General features: G+C 56.3%; 6 protein-coding genes across 6 annotated transcripts; 2 read left to right on the top strand and 4 right to left on the bottom strand.

Annotated features, from left to right (window-relative positions):
• Positions 1–1,539: 1,539 nt before the first annotated feature.
• On the top strand, positions 1,540–4,825 carry PG997_008598 (uncharacterized protein; the record flags this gene model as incomplete). Its single annotated transcript, XM_066812913.1, has 3 exons — positions 1,540–1,665; positions 1,725–2,970; positions 3,030–4,825. 3 exons carry the CDS (start codon positions 1,540–1,542, stop codon positions 4,823–4,825), a joined length of 3,168 nt encoding a protein of 1,055 aa, XP_066668255.1.
• Positions 4,826–5,267: 442 nt separating this feature from the next.
• On the bottom strand, positions 5,268–7,111 carry PG997_008599 (uncharacterized protein; the record flags this gene model as incomplete). The annotated part of the gene is made up of 2 exons (XM_066812914.1): positions 5,268–5,644; positions 5,704–7,111. 2 exons carry the CDS (start codon positions 7,109–7,111, stop codon positions 5,268–5,270), a joined length of 1,785 nt encoding a protein of 594 aa, XP_066668256.1.
• Positions 7,112–7,921: 810 nt separating this feature from the next.
• On the bottom strand, positions 7,922–12,077 carry PG997_008600 (uncharacterized protein; the record flags this gene model as incomplete). The annotated part of the gene is made up of 4 exons (XM_066812915.1): positions 7,922–9,808; positions 9,925–10,461; positions 10,556–10,661; positions 10,750–12,077. 4 exons carry the CDS (start codon positions 12,075–12,077, stop codon positions 7,922–7,924), a joined length of 3,858 nt encoding a protein of 1,285 aa, XP_066668257.1.
• Positions 12,078–15,030: 2,953 nt separating this feature from the next.
• Positions 15,031–18,602, top strand: PG997_008601 (elongation factor 3; the record flags this gene model as incomplete). Its single annotated transcript, XM_066812916.1, is given in 3 exon segments — positions 15,031–15,185; positions 15,583–17,728; positions 17,739–18,602. The coding sequence occupies 3 exon segments, from the start codon at positions 15,031–15,033 to the stop codon at positions 18,600–18,602; spliced, it is 3,165 nt and encodes a 1,054-aa protein (XP_066668258.1).
• A 777-nt stretch (positions 18,603–19,379) lies between these two features.
• On the bottom strand, positions 19,380–20,270 carry PG997_008602 (uncharacterized protein; the record flags this gene model as incomplete). The annotated part of the gene is made up of 1 exon (XM_066812917.1): positions 19,380–20,270. The coding sequence occupies one exon, from the start codon at positions 20,268–20,270 to the stop codon at positions 19,380–19,382; it is 891 nt and encodes a 296-aa protein (XP_066668259.1).
• A 174-nt stretch (positions 20,271–20,444) lies between these two features.
• PG997_008603 (uncharacterized protein) lies at positions 20,445–21,236 on the bottom strand (the record flags this gene model as incomplete). The annotated part of the gene is made up of 1 exon (XM_066812918.1): positions 20,445–21,236. One exon carries the CDS (start codon positions 21,234–21,236, stop codon positions 20,445–20,447), a length of 792 nt encoding a protein of 263 aa, XP_066668260.1.
• Between the last annotated feature and the right edge of the window lie 176 nt (positions 21,237–21,412).

Below are 21,412 nucleotides of genomic sequence, written 5' to 3' on the forward strand. Positions count from 1 at the left end.
CGCGAAACCGGCATCGTCAACGTCGATCCAACACCAACCCCGTTTTTCAGCGATGTTTCCTCTTGACAAGTCATATATTTGCCAACTATATGATTGTAAACCAGTATCAATCAGCTAATCCAATACCAGTTGCGCCGCCTTCATCCACTTGAACAAGGGATGGTTTGCCATCGTTGTTAAAGACTCGACTAGCAGGCTTGACGCTAGGACCAGCTGCTCAGATCTACTGCTCTCGCTTGCAGAAGAAATATACTGAGTTGTCATGTCTAGCTTTACATCCGGGCGCTTGAGTCTGTTGCACCTTTCTGACGCATGAGCTCAGGTCAATATGGACTGAGGTTGCCTTTCCATCAAGTGGCCCCCAAAGAGCCCCCGTCTGTTTTGTGCAAACGACAGTACAGTTTCATAAGGAACTATGTGTGCATAATTCGCCTAAGACGGTTTAGCGGCTGGCTGGGCAAAATGGATAAATTCTGCAGGAGCTAAGGAGAAGAAAGTACAGAACGCCAGCCCAGACTGATCGAAGCTTTAAGTGGACCAAAACACGGTCAGCACCAAATGAACGCCCAGAAGCCAAAAGCGCTGGCAGCTGCCACTTGCGCTTGGTGCCTGTCTGCAAGCACTCGAAGAAAGTTAGTGGTTGGGTCTGTGATGCGAGGGCGGTATGGCATGGGGAACGGAACAGCGAATTGATCGTACCATCCCATCTGCACATCACTCTTACCCCAAGGCCAAGGCGGCGAGGTGCTGGCAATTACCTGGCTACTGTAGGACTACCACATTGAACGACTTCTTCACCCGGTTCTGGTCAACTCTATCTTCGATGCCAATCGCGGCGATGCTGTTGCAGAGCAATACCCATTCCAACTGACCAAAAGTTCCGAGTCCGTCTTGAGAGCTGTTGGCACTTAATTTAGGAACGGCCTAGCCCAGGCCAAACCCCGGACCAGTCCGTCTAATAATAGCGGGGTCGCGTTGGTGCAGTTGCAATTGGAGCGCGTCGACCATCCGGCACCTAAAGGAAAGGCTGATCGCTCGCTCAGGGTCGGCTGCTTTCTGCAATTCGATCTTTCGACCTTTTGACAATCCAAACAACACCACCTCCGTGACGACGACAACCGTTGCGAAACCACGCAGGGTCCTACACAGCCCAAAACGTTGCGCTTTAATCATAAGAATTGACGCGGTTCCTTGCACAAGAAACCTGCTTCCGATACTCGGCATATCTCGACTTCGAAGACCCCAGTACAGATTGACCGTCGAACACGAAACCAACAGCGGCTCGGTCGGACGAGGAGCCATTGGCGAAGTTGCCCTCGAATATCAGCCAAACACTCTGCCTTAGAATCCCGCAATGGAAGTAATGTGATCCGCCTGAGCTTGATTGCATTTTTCGCTTGACGACAACGCGGGTCGGGGGATCCTCCGGCGTCTCGAGGGAGGAGTGATTGGGACAGCAGGGACATCTCAGATTCGCTTGAATGGTCTAATACTCTGTCGATCAACAAGACCACACGATACCCTTCCAACCCCGGCACCATGCCAACAGTTCAAATCTCTCCCGACGCGTCTGAGTTGCTACAGGTTGTAGCCAACAGACTTGTCAAATCCAGGAAGGTGGTAGTCATTACCGGCGCTGGCATTAGCACCAACTCGGGCATTCCTGTAAGATGGGCACCCAACAGCCTCTAGGGGAGAGGTGCATTGTACTAATATGATCTCAGGACTTCCGCTCCGAGCATGGTCTCTACTCTCTGATCCAAGCCCAGTTCGACAAGGCCGACAAGGCCGGCAAGTCTACTTCCGAAAGGGAGAAATACTCTACCGACAGCGAAGACACAGAGCGGCCGACAAAACGAAGGAGACTATCGATATCGGGAGACGCAAGTGATTATGGGAACACAACCAGAGCCCAGAAGGACCAGAGCACGAACCCGACACAATCGGTCCCTGATGGTCAGGGGTCTGGCCAGCAGGGGGAGGTGACGGTCGCGTCTTGTGACACCGCGGCGGAAACACGAGACCGTGCTGCACAATCGGACACATCGAACAACTTGACTTCGCACAGGTCAACACGATCTCGGTCTTCACTACTTCGGCGTCCGTCCTTACCAAGGCACTCCACGACTTCTTCAACTCAGTCTGGCGCAGAAGATGCTACTTTTTCCCAACCCGAAATATCTGCAGCCTCTTCTCAGACTGACGAGGTCGTTACCTGCTCCGAGTCGACAGATACTGATGCAGCCCATATTTCCTCTACACCCAAGCGATTGACTCAAGATGGGCCCCTGAGCTCTTCGCCGCTTTCTTCTCCTCCGGCCGTCTTTTCCGACCCTTACGGATCCACCGAATCTCCAGATAGCAGCTCACCAAGCGAATCGGAAAGCTCTGACGAGTCTGATTCTGAGGGTACACAGTCCTCCGCGGGTTTGTTTGCTTCGCAGGCCTCGACGTCCAAGTTGCGGAACTTGAAGGGCCGGGATTTATTCGACGCCAACATCTGGTCCGATCCAGTGAAAACGTCCGTCTTCTACAGGTTCGCCACCACGTTAAGACAGAAAGTCAAGGACGTGCAACCGACGAGCACACATCATTTTATTGCCCAGTTACGAAACAACGGGAAACTTGCAAGGGTTTATACGCAAAATATTGACGAGATTGAGAAGAAGATAGGCCTGTCAACAGATCTGCGGAGCGGCGCGGGCAACAAGAGGAGGAAACCCACGAAGCAAGTCACCGCGAACGATCAAGATAAAGAAAACACAGACTCTCCGGATCAGACAAACGGCGATGATGACCCCGGCGGAAAGGATGCGAGCCAGTCTCAACGGCCGGAGGATGACGACCAGAACAAATCCAGGCCGAGTATAGGTCCAGCCAAGGGCGTCGAATGCGTGTTCCTTCATGGATCACTCCACGCCCTGCGGTGCTTTGTGTGCGGTCGTCTCTGCGACTGGGACGAGGATGGCCGTGAAATGCGCACCATGATGGGGAGCAGCCGGAGTGTCCACACTGCGCCGGTGCCACAGCAGCGCGTCAAGAGCGAGGCAAGCGAGCGTTGGGTGTAGGCAAACTGAGGCCCGATATTGTCCTGTACGGAGAAGAGCACCCGAGCTCTGACCTGATTTCGCCGATTGTTCAGCACGATCTCTCGGCCGGACCGGACCTTCTTCTCGTTCTTGGTACAAGTCTCCGTGTGCATGGGCTCAAGGTGATGGTGAAGGAGTTCGCCAAATCGGTGCATACCAAGGGAGGCAAAGTCGTATTCATCAACTTTACGAAGCCATCGGAAAGTACTTGGGGTGATGTAATCGACTACTGGATCGAGTGGGACTGCGATGCGTGGGTAGAAGATCTGCGACTACGGAAACCCACTCTCTGGATGTCGCCCGAAGAGACTCTGGAGTATGAGAAACAGAAACGCGAGGATCTTGCGGCTGAGAAGGAGAGAAAGAAAGAAGAACTGGCTGCCGAGAAGGCCGCGGAAAGGGAGAAAAAGCGCGAGAGCTTGGCTGCGGAGAAGCACAAGAAACGAGAATCCTTGGCAGCAGAGAAGGTAAAGAAACGCGAGTCCCTGGCTGTGGAAAAGGAGAAGAAACGCGAATCGCTCGCTGCTGAAAGGGAGAAGAGGCGCGAGGCGACAGAACACCGGAGGCGTGAACTCGAAGAACGACGCGAGAATGCGAAGAGGCGGCGCGAGACCATCCAGATCACGAACCATTTGGACGACAGCACAGAATCACGCCAGCACGGATTTGAGCCCAAGAACCCCCAGTACGGGAGAAACGACTACGCTTGTGGTGCTTACGCTATGCACGTCATTGCCGAGGCACTTTACAATATACGTGGCGAGCCGTTTGACTTCTTTGGCTATACGCCCACTAAGCCACAATCCTCTTCATCGCCTGGTTGCGTGGTACAGCCCAAACCTAAGAGGCCAAGAAAGTCTGCTCCAGCAGCCTTCTTCTCAGCACCCGGTGAAGAGACGGATCAAGATGGTTCCCGGCGGGCAAAGCCTTCCAAGAGATCGCATCTGGAGAAACGGCTCCATGAAACACCTCAACTCGCGCGTTGGAGTCCGAGTCCGGCGCCACCACAGTCGTATCCGAACTCGAGTAAGGCTCAGTATCGGAGGGCAGCTTTGGAACTCCGGAACTCGGCCACGCCTCCTCCGCAGAGGATGTCGGAGCTCTATACCGCCTATGGGTCCATCAGGGACTACCAGAAGCAGTGGATGACGAAGCTTCCGTCAGGTCCCCGCAACGAAGAAGTCTCAATGGCCACCAACGGAGTCCTATCTGTACTCCCAAACCCGGTCAAATTGGAGTCGCCTGGAGATACACCTGCAACCATCGGTGCGGCGGTTAAGACCAACCCACGCATTCGCAAGCCCAAGTTGATCGATGGGGAGCCAGTGAATATACGGGGACCGACACGAACTCGAACAAAAGCGGCCGCCCAAGCACCAGTCATGCCTGCTGAACCAGAGGAGGAAATAGTACCGAAGCTGCCGCCAATGCTCAACTTGAACGGCGGATCAGGCCCACGGCTCGAGACGATGGAGCCCGTGCCGGACGTGTCACCCCTGAAGACATTGTCGCCCAACCAACGGTATTTCGGTCTCGATCACTGGCATCATCCCCTCCGCGTCAGTAATCCACTCGCGCATTGGCAGACGGCATCTCGAGCCTCGTCTGAGCGAGACCTACTGCCGAGTCCGTCCGATCAGCTTCGGGAAGAGACCGAACGCGCTGGAGACGCTGCTACGCTGACGGAGAACTTCACGGGATACGTGACGCCGTTTTCTGATCTGTCTGAGGCGTAACTGTATGATGTTGGTGCCGCATTGGTGTGCATGGCCTTTTGCAACATTGATTTGGAATGCATAATTGAATAGTCCAGAAGACTAGGGTCGGAGAAAGCGGTGGTGTGATTGTGCAACATCTATATATTACAATTTCGATACCCTTTGCATGAGAAAATATTGCGAGTAGGACGGATACAGGCGTTGTAGGTGGGAATTACCAAGCCGACTTCCATAGTGGCAGGCTGCTACCTCCATTGGTAGCCAATTGGCGTTTTGGAGCGGCCTTTAATGGAATTTCATCACCAATCACATCTCAAAACATGACTTTGTGTAAACTATTTGTGGCCTTGAACTAAATGACACTATTCCAATCCACCTAGCCCATGCTTTACTGAAGCAAGGAGTGCTGTTTTCCCCGAGCGCCTCAGCGCCTGGCTCGTCCTGTTGGCCAGCTACCCAGTTAACTCCTTTTCATCAGCCGTCGATACGCCCAGCGCGATGCCCGGACGCTGGGCTCGTCGAAGAGGCGGGTGCCGAGCTCGGCGACGTAGAGGAAGACGGGCAGGCTGAGGGCAACGCAGAGGAGGAACTCGGGCTCGAGGCCGTAGTAGTACGGCTGCAGGACGTCGACGGCGCTGGGGGTGGGGTGTCGTGGAAGCGGCCAGACCCACCAGCGGGGGTCGTCGCGCCAGCGGTTCATGAGGTGGCCGAACTGGCGGGCCTCGGTCTCGGACAAGGGGCCGCGCTTGACGCCCGTTAGGTAGAGGAGGCGCTCGGTGTGGAGGCCGATGAGGGGGCCGTGGACTAGGTAGAGGGCGAAGGAGTGGATGCCTAGGTCTGCGGGTGGGCGGGTTAGTGTGGAAGGCACGTAGTAGGTAAGGGGTCTGCGGGCTTACACTGAGAAAAGCGCGTCTCGAATAAGGATCGTACCCAGTCCAGCTCTTTGGCGGATATGAAGAGCAGCCACGCGGCCCAAAATAGCCAGAACCAGCGGTGTACGCTCTCGGGCTCGTCGGACGCAGTGTAGGGCGCTGGGATGAGTCGGCTCAGCGTCTTCCAGCCGTAGCACTTGCCTAGAAGCTCCTCAGTCTTGAGGACGTCGGACGAGGGCTCGCTGCCGAGATATAGGCCTGCGGCGAGCATGGCATGTAGGAGCACTGATCTGAAGCGAGGTCGTTGGCGGAGGAAGTCTAGCACGCCATCCCATGGGAGACGAAGGCGGGAATCCTGGCTATAGATGAGCTTCCCGTCCACTGCTGCATTAGAAGTGGTGGCCGAGGCAAGAACATCAATGTCCGCCGTCAGCATACCCGCGAAGAAAGCCGCGTACCACGCCCCCGCGGCGCACACGGCGAGGTAAACGGTCATGACCGCCGTGGCCACCACGCGCCGCCGCGTCGACACTCCGAAGTCACCGGACGAAGAGGAAGCAGAGGACTGAAAACCCCACAAGAACAGCCAGACGAGGACCGAGTACGACCCCCGCAGCTCGACGGGGATGGTCCAGGTGTGGATATTGTAGAGCGTGTAGAGCACGCGGTTCCGGAAGAAGTAGCCGAACTTGAGCAGGTCGCGCGCCCAGTTCCAGAGCTCGGCGGCCAGGCTGGCCTGGTGTTCCGGCCAGGGCGTCGCGAGGGCGAAGACGTGCCACGAGGTCGCGAAGAGGAGCGTGCTCAGGGCGACGGGGAGGAGGAGGCGGAGGGGGCGGCGGAGGAGGGCGGAGTGGAGGGCGTTGATGAAGGCTGTTTTGGGGTCCTCGTTGCTTGGCTTCTGCAGTGATGACTGTTGCGACAATAGAGTGATGGGCCGCTTGGTCAGGACGTACCCGGAGATGATGAAGAAGATCATGACGGCGAAGTGGCCCCCGGACCAGAAGAGCCGCAGCACGGGTACCGCGGCGGGTGTCGCGTTGCGGAGGGACGGGTGGCTCGAGTCCGGCGAGGGCGCGATCAAGGCCCCGTAGCACAGCTCGATGCGCGGGTGCGTATACACGCTCATGTGGGCGAGGCAGACGCTGAAGGCGGCCCAGCCGCGGAGGCCGTCGAGCCAGGCTGTGCTGGCGCGGTCATGGTTGCGGGGAGGGGAGGCGTGGTGGCGTCGGCGCGAGGGTTGGAGAAGCTCGGGTTTGAGGAAGTCGAGGAAGAGATGGAGCAGGTGCCAGGGCGAGGTCTCGGATAGGGCACGGCGGGTTCGCGCGATGGTGGAGGCGATGCTGTCGTCGTCGGTGTCGGCAGCGATGAGGCGGGGGCCGGGGTAGCCGAGACCTACCGGGATATGATCGTGGGGCTCGTCGCGGGGACTCATTGTGCACTTTTGATTCTTCCACCGAGCAATACTATTTCTATCAGTTCATTTATCAGGGTCAGATTCGAACCTGGCCAGGAATGGATGGTTCATCAGCAGAAGTCACCGGGCTTGGCCATTGTGCTAGATCTGTTCAGCTTCCCGCTTCGGCTTTGAGCTCGGATAACCGATCGCCAGTGCACCCTCAAATACTAAGATGTGTCCATGACGATACACATTCTTACAGGTGAACACTGGGTTTCTATGATGTTTCATCGCGGAAAAACTCGATTTATCATCTGTGTGTTTGGTGAAGACATCAGATGGTACGTACCGCCGCCATGGCGTCTGGTTCTCACGCCCCTTTTCACGCATGCACATCATGTGTCCCGCCTTTGATAAAGGTATTGGGTGGCCATTGATATGTTCCATCGTTTGCGATATAACTCAGAGTATTGGCCTTTCGCACATCTTATTGGTATTGTATTAGTTTATCTACTGTTACATATCTACAAGGTCCACATTCGGCTGTTTGTCCCGGTACAGTCTCCCTCAAAGACGAAAGGCGCGACCATATTGTACTCTTCTCCTTGTCGCTACCAAGCGGCTTATAGTTCTACATAATGTCTTCTTCTTCTTGTGGGTCCCGGTACTCCTGTGATGGGAATTGGAGCGCATTTATGAGTTGCTGAAGCGCCGGCGTGGGATTCTGTGTCACATACGCCATGTCGCTGGTCGACATGTTGCGGTCCGCATAGGGGTATGGGAACGGGGCCGTTGGCATCATCGTGGCATTGGTTGAGCCGAAGGGGTTTTGCGCCTGTGGGAGGTTCAGCCCCCGAATATCGATTCGGGCGGTGCTGTCACGTTGACCTGGGTGGCGAAGTTGCCTTGGAACTTGGGCGGGGTGTTCACCAGCGTGTTCTGCAGGTTGCTGTATTTGGCGAAAGGATTGGCCGAGGTAGCCGTCTTTGGTCCTGTCGTACGCCGTGGTGGCGTCGGTCCCTGGAATCCGGACTGCCCGAAAGCCACGGTGCGGTTGCTGTCTCTCACCGAGTTCACTCTGCTCACAGCTGATGAGCCTGAGATGCCCATGGTGGTTCCAACGCGACGCGTCGCATCGTCTACCTCGCTCTGGTTGCCGGGTTTCCTCCAGGCGAAGATATTATTGCTGGGCTTCTTCGATCCGCCGGTGGACTGGCCAGGTTGACTCACGCCCAGTGAATCTCCACCGATTTTGTTCAGTCGCTGCTGCAGTGCCGCCACCTTTTGCTGCGCCGTTTCCGACCCTTGAGTGACGGCTTCGGGCAAGTTCACGCTGGCCACCCAGTTCTCGACGATCTGGTAGAAGCGATCGACGGCGTCGCGGATCCGGGGGTCCAGGGCGGTGTACTCCTTCATGGCCATCTTGCGCAGCCGGAGCGAGCGCTTCTCGTAGAGGGCCGAGGGGACCGAGTTCATGGCCTCGCGCAGCCGCTTGGCCTCGTCGTCCTCGATCTGCCACTCGCCCAGGACCAGGTTGCTGAGGTGGCGGAGCCGCTGCGAGTCCTGGTCCAGATAGGCGAACCACTGGGTGATGCGGTCCGTCTCGCTGGCGAGCACGGCGCACATCTGCAGGTCGTCCAGCTGGTTCTGGTGGTCTTCGATGTCTTCTTTCCGGGCGATCATCTGGTTGACGAGCGCGATCAGCGGGTCCGAGTCGGCCTCCGGCCGGTAGATGAACTGGCGCTGGCCCTTGCGCACCGTCAGGAACTCGTACACCATGCGCTCCATGACCCGCATCTCGTCCGAGATCAGGCGGTGCAGCGACTCGATCAGGGTGAAGTAGGGGCCGCCGTCCCTGGTGAGTTCCATGAACTCGTTTTCCATGAGCTTGACCCACTGCTGCCGGTCGGGATAGGGGGCGTCCTTGTCCGCCAGCCAGTCTTGGTAGAGCTCGTCGGTCGGGCTGCTGGCCGCCACCCACTTGGCCTTGACGTCGTCCGCGATTTGGTTTAGCGGTTCCATCACATCGGACCAGCGGTAGTCGTCGTAATGCCAGGTCTGCGCGTCCAGCAGCCAGCGGTTCCGCAGGCTGTGGAACCCGCGCACCTCCCAGACGACCTGGTTCAGGTACTCGGCCAGGATGGAGAGGCCGTAGCGGCGCAGCGAGCGGATGACGACGCGGAAGAAGCACCAGTTGTCGGACCCGAAGATGTTCTGCATCGCCTTCTCGGGGAACCAGTCGGGCAGCATCAGACAGAGGTTCTGGCGGTCGGGCGGCAGGCGCTTGAAGGCGGCGAAGCCGTGGCGGGGCCAGTCGTTCTGCCAGAAGGCCTCGGTGAAGAACTTGGCGTAGTAGTCGATGGGGACGGGCCGGAAGTAGTCCTCGACCGGGTAGGTGCCGCGCAGCACGTCGGCATCCTGGTTGTAGCTGGCGCTGGGGATGCGCTCCGTGATGATGCCGAGCGGCAGGGTCGAGATGTACTTGGAGAGGCCGTAGTTCTTGCTGCCGACCGTCACGTTGACGGCGCTGTCGCCCCAGAACTCCTTCTCAAACGCCCAGCCCAGCTCGCACCGGACGTCGTCCCGCCACCACGGCTCGCCCTTGCCACACTCGTTGTCGGTCGACTCCTCCCACCAGTCGGCCAGGGCGTCGGTTTGGTCTCTGGTCTGCTGCGGGTCGTAGAGCTGGTAGTCCCGCGCACACAGGAGATCGATGGCGTAGCAGGTCGCGTGCTGGCATATATTTGTTAGATTGGCTTGGGCTCAGCTGTAATCGGAGTGGTGTAGCAATGGGGGAGGGAGGGTATGGTCTTCTAAGGGAATTCGAAGATTGTGTGCACGGGACTTACCATGAGCTCGTGAAGAATAGTTGTCGCGACGATATAGCTGGTGCTCAGCTTCTCGCTGCTGCTGTAGAGGGGGACGAGCAGGGGCCAGATCAGCTCGGCCGAGATGTTGACGTAGATGCTGGAGTCCGGCCCGGCAAAGCTGATGGAGGTGCGGCCGAAGACGAAGGAGTCGGGCTTGCCGTCGACGTCGACGAAGCCGCCGCAGATGCCGATGTGGAGGTGGTTCAGCAGCAGCCGGTCGACGTGGTAGGCGAAGTCGAAGCCGGCCGCGGCGAGCTCCTCGAGCGCCCAGTAGCGCCGGTCGAAGTCGCGGCGGTAGCCCCGGTCGCCCGGCTGCGGGATCTCGTCGAGCGGGATGAACTTCTGCAGGAAGGCCGTCCGCTGCTCGTCCGGGCCCCGCGGGTCCAGCCGCGCGTCGATCTTGCGCCGCGTCCGCAGGTCCTTGAGGCTGCGCCAGAACATCGGGTTCGTTTGGAGGACGCGCGTCACCAGCTGTAGCGCGGGCTGGAGGGCGGCCCAGATCGTGGGGTTTCGGTGCTATGCGCGGCACGAAAAGGATAGTGTCAGTTGCCTGCTGCTTGGGTCCAATGTATATGGGGAACAGACAAGGTGGGAAAACATGATAACTTACCACGTCGTACTCCTCTCGCTTGCCCCAGAAGTCATATACAACACGGGGAAACCGCGCCATTGCCCCCTTGAATAACGTGTCTTCCCACTTCCCCTTGGCTACGAGCCTAATTGACAGATACGTATTAGTACACGTAGCCTAAAACGAGGTCTACCCCTACAACTGGGAAACTAATCATCGGCCGCTTAACTTACGGGTGAAGCTCAATTTCGCTCAAGGTGTATTTCTCATTGTCAGACATAGTATAGATGTTGTTGCGGTACATCTCGTCAGAGGTCATGTCGTAGAACATATAGCGTTGGTAATCCTCGTCCTCGAGCACATCGTCGATGAGGCCTTGGTAAAGGTCGCGTACAGCGGGGGAAGCGTCTCGATGTAGCGCTCGAACGGTTGGCCCGCCCGGACGGCGCCCGAGCGGATGTCCTCCTGGCTCGGGATCTGGGCGTACTGCCGGAACTCCTCGACAATCTCGGGCGCGATGCCGTCGCCTCGGTACTGCGTCGTGCCCTGGTCGATGCGCTTGAGCGTCTCCTCGCGGCAGCGCCCGCGTCGCGTCGTCCATGGCCTTGGTGACGATGGCGTCGCTGACGCCGGCGCCAAAGTCTCGCGTTCGCGAGAAGGTCGGGCTCGTCCGGCTGCGCCCGTCCGTCCGGTCCGACGGTATCCCCCAGCGCCGCGCGTAGGGCGTCGGGTTGCGCAGCACGTCCTCGGCGCGCAGGGCGGGGCGCAGGTTCTGCATCCCGTCCCGCTGGAAGCGCGGCCTCTTCTGGTCCGTGCCGTAGATGCGCTCCCAGGCCGGGTCCCAGGCCGGGTCCGTCCACTCGGGGATGTAGAGCACGAAGTTCCAGGACCCGTCGCCGGGCTGCTTGGGCGGCGGCTTCTGGCTCCCGACGGGCGGCCGGTGCCCGGCCTGCTGCGGCAGCCGGTCCTCGGGCTCGAGCGTGCTGGGGATCTGCGTCGGCTGGTTGGACACGGGGCCCGCCAGGCCGTCGCCGATGTCGTACTCGGAGTCCTCCTCCTCCTCCTCGACGAAGTTGATCGCCTCCTTGTTCGGGTCCAGCGGCATCTTCTGGTTGCGCGCGAAGACGGCCGTCAGGAACGGCTGCCAGTCCCAGCCGTTGATCAGGGGGATCTTGCCATTGCGGATGGAGGCGCGGGCGCGCGCCTCGGCGCGCTGCTCTATCGTCGCGTCGGCTTGCACGGGCGGCTGCTGCGGCTTCTGCCAGAGCGACATTCTCCCGGGGTTCGCGTTGGCGGTGCTGTTGCCCCCTCCGTTGTTGCCGGCGTTGCCGCTGACGTTTATGAGATCCTCCACGCTGGGCTTGGACCAGTAGGCCTCTTTGTCCTCGTACTCGGTCGCCTTGTAGTCCGGGTCCAGGGGCTCCTCAGTGTTGGCGGTCTGAACGCCGGTCGGGGGGCCTTGGGGCGGCGGCGACCCGTAGGGGAATGGTGGTGTTGGGCCTTGAGGTGGTGGGATTGAGAAGGGATTAGGTTTTGGCTTCTGGGTGCCGCTGAAATCCATGGAGTGAATTAGCCTAGGTATTGCCTCTGCTGATAAGGAGAGGAGTCAGTCGACTAACTATACGAATAGTTGTATATATTCTATCTATAATCTTCGACGGTAGTTGCTGTTGCTCGCCAGTCAGGGGCTAAAAATTACAAGAACGAAAAGGATACCCCATAAACACCAAAGGTGGTTTCGGTGCCGCGACGAAGTAGTCATTTCTGGCATCTAGAATCACTTTGTTCCCCGAAGTTCTACTATCCATCGCTGCTTCCGGGGTCGAAGCCTCCATGGTCCATTGTCTGGCATGTGGTTCGAGTGTGGTCGCATCAAAGGCTTGTCCGCATGCGATGAGTAGGTCATCCATGGCATCAATTCATTGTTCCAAATATGGGCATCTACAGGAGTTTTACTTGTCTTCCCTACGCGACTTACATATCGCATTCACATTTTCGCTATCCCCTTGATGGCAACAACGCTGCCCCCACCATATCGTGTCGTCCGTCCTGTATGGACTAGGGAATACCCAGTGCAGTGGTATGATGTTTATCCAATTAGTGGCATATTAGAATACTGCCTAGGTATTATACCAAGGGCAGCGTTGCCGCCATTAAGGGCATATCATTGATAGCACCAGAATCCAAGTCGTTGGGTCTCGCAGCCATCCGTTGGACTGATTGCATCGCATGCGAGGAACGTAGAGGGGGCGTGCTACGCAGACGATTTTGCGAGGAAATTCGGGGGGCAATCGAGGGACAACCATATTGACAGATTCTCAAGGCAGACTCAGAAAGAACCCAATTATTGTTCGCGAAAGGACCGGTCCTACCAATTGCGAAAAAACTTGAAGCATCGTCAGCAAGACCAAAAGGCGGTGATGTGTTTTAGGCCAAGCGCATCTTGTTAATTGCTTATGGTCGTTGGAGCCGGGGCAAGGCGCGGGTGCGATCCGTCCACCGTAATGCAAAGAAGACGAGATAGAAATCCGGGGGTGGGTCCGAAGAGGGCAATTCAATTTGGTCGCAGCTAGCAAGGCGCTGAGCTGAGCGGCAAATCGCGGCGACAGAGACCCTTTAGCAGATAGGCAAGTGCATGCCGAATTTTTGGGGGACAGCTAAAAATTGATTGAAGGCTTTAATGCTGGCGTTTTCCCCCTTTCTCGCCAAGCTAGGGCGCTAAGGGGTCCCTTGATCGGGAATGCCGTGGGTTAGAGAGTGGCCGGAAAGGGTTGGTTGGAGTGAGCAGTGAGCATGTTTAGTGACTCCTGTCAGATCAATCCATCCAGGCCAAGGTCTAGTTCGCGGTCTCATAGCTGGTGATGAGCATTTTCTTGGTTTCAACCCACAAATTCATATACTGCACTCGTCGCTCTCAGGATCTGTAGCATCTGTGACTGTAATGCAACAGGAAAAAGGTTTGCAATGGTAAACGGGAAGGATGGAGCCATGCCCCGTGGAACTACCCGGCCCAGTCACAGACTTTCAGGCTCCGAGTCGAGGTCTACAAAGTCAACACTTACCAGGCCAGCAGACATCGATCCGAAAGAATAACGTGGGTGGCAAGACACACGACTTGCATTTGTGGAACAGGTTGAGTAACAGCAACCGATTCCCCGGATCACCAGAACGTCTAAATGCCACTTTGGATTTGTACATGCAACGAAGGCTTGGTTTTTACCTGGTTCCTGGTAGGACCTCTGGCTGTACGACTCAGTAAAGGCGTATGTCACGTAAAGGTAAAAAATAAGCTACCAAAGATGGCCATGTTCCCAAGCTGAAACGAACCGACATTGCTCTGTGCACACGAGTCTCGGTATCAATAACGAATACCATCGCCTTAGAGCATCATGGTGGTAAAAATGAAACCTTGCAGGGGAAATAAAACAGTAACCTAAGCCTTGGTAAGGAAGGGAGGTAATCCAAGAATAGCCGGGTTATGCTGCTGGAGTGTGTGTCTGTATGTCCTTCCAGCCTTCCAAGTCCATCCCAGACTGCCAAATTGCCATGTGCATGAACGGCTCGCTCTCACCGCTTTTGGGTGCGCTGCTCCAGGCGGCGGCGAACTCTCTCATCAGATTTTTAGCCCCCCATTATCTTAGTATCTAGGCGATAAACATGATAAGCACGAGTCGCAAAAGCCAATCAAAATCTGTCCAGGCTAGAACATTTTGGCAGCAGCCGTCTGTGCTGGCGGTGGTGGGATGTACCCCTGCAAATCTTTTCCAGGCCGATTTTTTTTTCTCGTCCTCTCTCACTGGGCAACGTGCACCCCCCGCCTTGTCGCTCTGTTGTCTGCCTCCAAAGTGCCTCTCAGGCTCTGAACTCTCAGAGGGTTTCCAGTGGCGCCCAAAAAGACCCTCCCCTCAGCCCCACTGAATACTCCACATCTCAGACAGAGACCCCTCCATTGGACTGAGGATTCCCCTCCAACACACCAAAATTCCTGTTGCCCCTCGACCGCAGTCAGAACCCAAGAGGAGATCCGAAGAAAAAAAAATTATTCTCTGGGCCAGTCATATTGAATCCAACACCAGCACTAGGCCAAGCTGCCATCATTCTGACACAGTCTGCCAGATAAAAGGTGTCCTGCCCTGTTGCCCACCCTCAGACTTGCTTCTGACTTTTTCCTCCCCTCCACAACCTCTTCTTTTCCTCCTACACCTTTCCTCTCTTTTTTTTCTCACCGAATATTGGAAGAAGTCTGAGCCTCCAACTCAGCATTTCTTTCTCCGATACCCCGCGTGGTGTATAGAAAAAAAGCACATCAAGAGTGTGTGTGACCAAACTGCCATCATAGAACAGGTCTGATTCTCCGTCAGTATCTGTGGGCTTTTGATCACTCTTCCCGTTATCTTTTTTGACACCATTTTTTCGGTACCGATCTAGACGGTTATCTTGGGTCTCATAGACGATCCGGCGCTTCGTTGTAGACAAAACCCAACCTCCCTAATCTTCCGACACCATCCTTCACAATGTCGGCCAAGGAGAACTCCCAATCCATCAAGGTCTTGGACGACCTGATGTCCAAGCTCACCGTCTCCAAGGACGCTGCTGCTACCAAGGAGGCCACCAACGCTCTGGCTAGCTTCATCAACGGTCGCATCGAGGACCAGGACGCCCCCGAGAAGTGAGTAACCTTCACGCCCTTCCAACATCACACATCCCCGCCGATTGCATTTGGTGCGCCTTCCACAGCCTTGCGCTTGTGGCCAGGCCCCTAGGCCAATCAGCTTCCCGATATTTTACACACGATATTCTGCGCAGCGCAAATAGCAGCGTCTCGATCTTTGATCTCTACTGGTCACCCTGCCCTGAAGATAATTCTCCTTCTGCGAGCATTTCGGGGTGATTTTGGTCTATCCCACAATTTGTGGGCCTCCCAAATCACCCCTCTTCTGGCAGCGGAAAAAAAATCGACATGTGCGAATTTGCGCTGTAGCAGCTAAAATCGCCTTGCACTGTTGCGACAATCTTACACTACCTCGCGTCACTGGGATGCCGTGCTAACCTACTTGTGTCTACAGGACTGTTGAGGCCCTCAAGAAGCACATCTCCAACAAGAAGGATGCCGCCCTCCGTGAAAAGGCTGCCCTGGCCATCCAGGACATCGCCCAGCACTCCGAGGTTGGCACCAACGTCGAGCCCTACCTCGTCGTCCTTCTGCCTTCCGTTCTTGCCGCCATTGGTGACAAGATCACTGGCGTCAAGAATGCCGCCATCGCTGCCGCCATGGCCATCATGGAGGCCATCAACCCCAACGCCGTCAAGGCTGTCCTTCCCCACATCATGAACTCCATCCTCACTGCCATGAAGTGGCCCGAGAAGATGACTGCTCTCGACTGCATCGACACCCTCGTCCGCGTCGCCCCCGCCCAGCTGGCCTACCGCGTCCCCGAACTCATTCCCTGCGTTTCCGAGTCCATGTGGGACACCAAGAAGGAGGTCAAGGAGCGTGCCTACAAGACCATGGAGAAGCTCTGCGAGCTGATCGTCAACCGAGATATCGAGCGTTTCATTCCCGAGCTTATCAAGTGTATTGCTAAGCCCGAGAACGTCCCCGAGACTGTCCACTTGCTCGGTGCCACCACTTTCGTCACTGAGGTCCGTGAGCCTACTCTGGCCCTCATGGTTCCTCTTCTGGATCGTGGTCTTGGTGAGCGCGACACCGCCATCAAGCGTAAGGCTGCCGTCATTATCGACAACATGTGCAAGCTTGTCGACGACCCTACCATTGTCGCTCCTTTCTTGCCCAAGATGATGCCCGGTCTTCAGAAGAACTACGAGAACTTGGCTGATCCCGAGGCTCGTGAGAAGACCAAGCAAGCTCTTGAGACCATCACCCGTGTTGGTGACGTCAAGAACGGTGTCATCCCCGAGGTCAGCCACGCCAGTGATATGGCTGTTGTCCTTGAGCACCTCAAGGCCATCATCCCCGACAAGCACTCCAAGACTGCCCAGAAGCTCGGCCCCGTCATGGAGTACATCTCTGCCATTGGTGGCCAGCTTATTGACGAGAAGGAGACTGACTCCGCCGTCTGGGCTGGTGCCGTCAAGCCTTTCGCCACCGTCGTCGTTGGTGAGGCTGATGCCGAGAGCGTCGTTGACTCTCTCCGCAAGCGTGCCACTCCTGGTTATGAGGGTGCTGATGAGGTTGAGGCCGATGCCGATGATGATGGTGAGGATCTTTGCGACTGCACCTTCTCCCTTGCCTACGGTGCCAAGATTCTTCTCAACCAGACCCATCTGCGTCTTAAGCGTGGTCGCCGCTACGGTCTCTGCGGTCCCAACGGTTCCGGAAAGTCCACTCTCATGCGCGCCATCAACAACGAGCAGGTCGAGGGTTTCCCCAAACAGAGCGAGGTCAAGACTGCCTTCATCGAGCACGATCTGGACTCTGCTGATACCGAAATGACTGTCATTGACTGGACCATGAAGAAGCTTCAGGAGGCTAAGGTCGAGACCAGCGTTGAGGATGTCCGCAAGCAGCTTGACGAGTTCGGCTTCAACCCTGCCATGGTTGAGGGTGGCATCACTGCCCTTTCTGGTGGTTGGAGAATGAAGCTCGCCCTGTGCCGTGCTGTCTTCGAGTCCCCCGATATCCTGCTTCTTGATGAGCCTACCAACCATTTGGATGTGAAGAACGTCAAGTGGCTGGAGGACTACCTCCGCAACTCCCCTTGCACTTCCATCATCGTCTCTCACGACAGCAGCTTCTTGGACAACGTCACCCAGTACATCATCCACTACGAGCGCTTCAAGCTCAAGCGTTACAAGGGTAACCTGAAGGACTTCGTCAAGCAGAACCCCCACGCCAAGTCCTACTACGAGCTCGGAGAGTCCGAGATCGAGTTCAGCTTCCCCGAGCCCGGTTTCCTGGAGGGTGTCAAGACCAAGGCCAAGGCCATTCTCCGTGCCACCAAGATGAGCTTCCAGTACCCCGGCACCCCCAAGCCCCAGATCAGCGACATCACCTTCCAGTGCTCGCTTAGCTCGCGTATCGCTGTCATTGGTCCCAACGGTGCTGGCAAGTCCACTCTGATCAACGTCCTGACCGGTGAACTTATCCCCACTGCTGGTGAGATCTACCAGCACGAGAACATCCGTATCGCCTACATCAAGCAGCACGCTTTCGCCCATATCGATAACCACTTGTCCAGCACTCCTTCCCGAGTACATCCAGTGGCGTTTCCAGACTGGTGAGGATCGTGAGACCATGGATCGTGCCAACAAGGTCATCACCGAGGATGATGAGAAGGCCATGGACAAGATCTTCAAGGTCGAGGGTACTCAGCGTCGTGTCATCGGCATCTCCAGCCGTAGAAAGTTCAAGAACAGCTACGAGTACGAGTGTTCGTTCGCTCTCGGTGAGAACGTCGGCATGAAGAACGAGCGCTGGGTTCCTATGATGTCTGCTGACAACGCCTGGTTGCCTCGTTCCGAGCTGTTGGCCTCGCATCAGAAGATGGTTGCCGATGTTGATATGAAGGAGGCCCTGGCCTCTGGTCAGTTCCGTCCTCTGGTCCGAAAGGAGATTGAGGCCCACTGCGCCAACTTCGGTCTCGATGCCGAGCTGGTGTCTCACTCGCGTATGCGTGGTCTGTCCGGTGGCCAGCGTGTCAAGGTCGTCTTGGCTGCCTGCTCTTGGCAGCGACCTCACTTGATCGTCCTTGACGAGCCTACCAACTACCTGGATCGTGACTCTCTCGGTGCCCTGTCCAAGGCCCTGAAGAAGTTCGAGGGTGGTGTCATTATCATTACTCACTCGGCCGAGTTCACCAAGGACTTGACTGAGGAAGTCTGGGCTGTCATGGACGGCAAGATGACTCCTTCCGGCCACAACTGGGTTCAGGGTCAGGGTTCCGGTGCCCGTCTAGACAAGAAGGAGGACGATGAGGAGGAGAAGTTCGATGCTATGGGCAACAAGATTGTCACCACCAAGAAGAAGGCGAAGCTGACCAGCTCCGAGGCCCGCAAGAAGAAGAAGGAGCGTATGGCGCGCCGCAAGCGAGGTGAGGAGGTCTTCTCCGATGAGGATGACATCTAAACGGCTCGCGCTGGGGCATCGCGATGCGATCCTTTTACGACTCTTCACGCATTATCAATACCACGTATGATCATGGTCACGTCCTTTCCTTTTGTCTTTTTTTCTTGCGATGAGCAGAAAAGTTTGGGTTGCATGGTTTACGGCATTACTGTTTCGAGCGTCGCTGGTTGAAAAAGAAGACAACCGGGACAGGCGCACCCTGACGGCCGCCAGAGTCGTTGAGGCGAGGGTGTCTGGATTGGAGGACCAGGCAACCATCGCCTTCCAGAATTCTGGCTGCGAGGATACCACTAGATAGAGAGTGCAATTCCGTTAATAGACCTTTGTTAAGACCAAGTCCTGTGTTGATTGTGAATTATGCATGTGTTCAAGGGCTATGTAGGTATGCTGGGGTAGTCCATGCTAGAAGGCTCAATTGGGACATGTACCGCTAAAGCTTGATTGCTGGCTCTAGCCCAGCGGGCAGACGGCCTCAAAACGTTGCCAACACTACAATGCCATTATGCCATGATGTCTATGAATAACTGTTGGATTCCTTTAACAGATGCTTCAATCGATTTCTGCATTCATTGCAGTCTGCCAGTGAAATGCCGTAGTCAAAATATTCCACTGCCACTGGTGTCTCATTGCGACTGTGCTTCCCATGGCCGTCACCAACTCCGCATGCCAGCGCGCATGGTATTTCCCAATGCGGTCATTGGCATAGAGTATTATGAACCTTTCTCCGACTTTGAATCGCGGATAGCGCAATACAGAATAAAACGGTGCGCGTTATTGTCAAGAAGGCAATGACAACCACAGTTGACGACTCCACGTGTCATCGTTGATCGCGACATCTTTATCTCCATGCATAGGTGCATAGAACGGTGACACAGTCCAACCTTGGCGGACTATCTTCTCACGTAGAGACGGACGGATGGAAAAGTCCTGCGCATATCTTCTAGTACAAAAGGTTGTGTATACTGCAATGTCCTTTAGCAGCGGCATCGCCCGGAGTTTGGCATCGATTAGAGCCAGGTCCGCTTTCGGGGCATGCCTACGCCTCAAATCCTGACACAAGAATATGTCGACCGCCCTGAGGTTTGGGAACTCGGTGCCGATCAAGTCCAGGATCTGGGAGCCTTTCTCGGGGATGGTGGCATCGCCGGACGGCGGCGGCGCGGAGGGGGTCGACAGGTAGGGAAAGAGGATGGAGATGTGGCGGACCAGGCTGGCGTTGTGCGGACCGACGGCGCGCGCGAAGGCCGCGAGGGTCCGCCCTTGGGGCACCAGCCGGCTGGCCATGGTCAAGTAGTAATGCCGGTACTCGTTGGGGGCGAGCCGGTTGAACTCGGCGCAGAAGTCGAAGCGGTTCTGCGCGTAGAGGGCGGAGCGGGCCTCGGCGTGGGTCCTTTGCTGGCGCGGAGGATGGCGGGCTCGAGGCCCAAGGGGGTTGGCCGGTTGGCGTCGTCGTCGCCGTCCAGCTGCTGGTGCTGGATACGGCGCGTTTGTTTTGGGGCGGGCCGGGGTAGTGCTTGTGGATTCTGATGGAAAGGCCGGGGTGCACGAGGAGGTGCGCGTAGATTTGGTTGCGGAGCTCGCCGGGGAGGGAGAAGAAGTCCATTGTGTCGGCTTGGTGGGTGTAATCGTCTTAGTACCAATAGGGGGTATAGCTGAGGTTGGGAACATACGTAGACGACCTGTCAATCAGGGAAAGGTGTATATTTCACATGTGCCAAGGATAAAATTCTCAGGACGATAGTCTTCTGAGCTTTCAACAGAGACTGGGATATCGTAAAGAATAAAGTTTCTGCATTCCTTGTCATGTCATCTGCTATCAAGCTTTTAACAATCCACAAAATACTATCTCCTTGAGAAAAGCCCACCTGTCTTAACCACCCTTGCTAGTCTTCGTCTTCGTGCCATCCTAGGCACTGGGGCGTCACCAAAGTGCCATTTTGTCACCAAGGTCCATCCTCGACTGACCATACCATCGCGCAGAGAAGCAGTTACAAAGTCCACAAGGCCATAATGCATGTAATCCTTCATGAATACATTAGCTACAATGTTCTTCAGGGACGGCATTGAGCGCAGTTGGGTATCAATCAACGCCAATCCCTGATCCACCTCCTTGGCGTTGTCTATGCCGAGGCCCTGGACCTCCCCGTGCTCTCCCAGGGCCATCTCGACCGTCTCGACGCATCCGTAATCAGAGGCGAGGAGACGCGGGATGTTCGAGCGCTCTGTCAGCCACGATGCGGACAGTATGCATCCGTTGTGCTCGGGCACGTGGGGGAACTGGACAGTGACGTGGCGAATGAGACCGGCGTTGTCGCGGCCGATGATGCTTGCGAAGAAGGACAGCATATACTCGCAGCGCCTGTCCTTGGCCATGTTGAACTCGTCGACGTTGCGTAGGTCGAAGTGGTTCTGCGAGTAGAGGACTGGGCTCGCCTCCAATCTGGCCTGCTTGTTCAGCCGGAGAACCGCAGGCTCAAGAAAATTTCGCCGGCCGAAAGCCCGATCATAGAACGTCAACTTGATTGATCCGGAAAGTTGTCTCTCGTAAGATATGAGGATCGCATTGTCTGGATAGACAAGCAACGCCCTGTACACCATGTTGCGTACCTCGCCGGGGAAACGGAAGAAGTCCATGTTTGGTGTTGTTGGGGGCCTCGAATGGAGACTTGGTCGCAGCAAGTGCTGAGCTTCGGGGAGATCTGGATCGTGGTCGGGTGAGATAGTTGGGAGAGCGGTTTGATAATGAACCGGGGTCGATCTGGAAGTAGCGGAATAGGGGTAGCTCGTAGATTATGCGTGTAGTATTTGAC

The sequence above is a fragment of the Apiospora hydei genome (assembly GCF_038363865.1).
Source record: "Apiospora hydei strain CBS 114990 chromosome Unknown utg000006l_segment0_segment0, whole genome shotgun sequence".
Taxonomy (NCBI): Eukaryota; Fungi; Ascomycota; class Sordariomycetes; order Amphisphaeriales; family Apiosporaceae; genus Apiospora; species Apiospora hydei.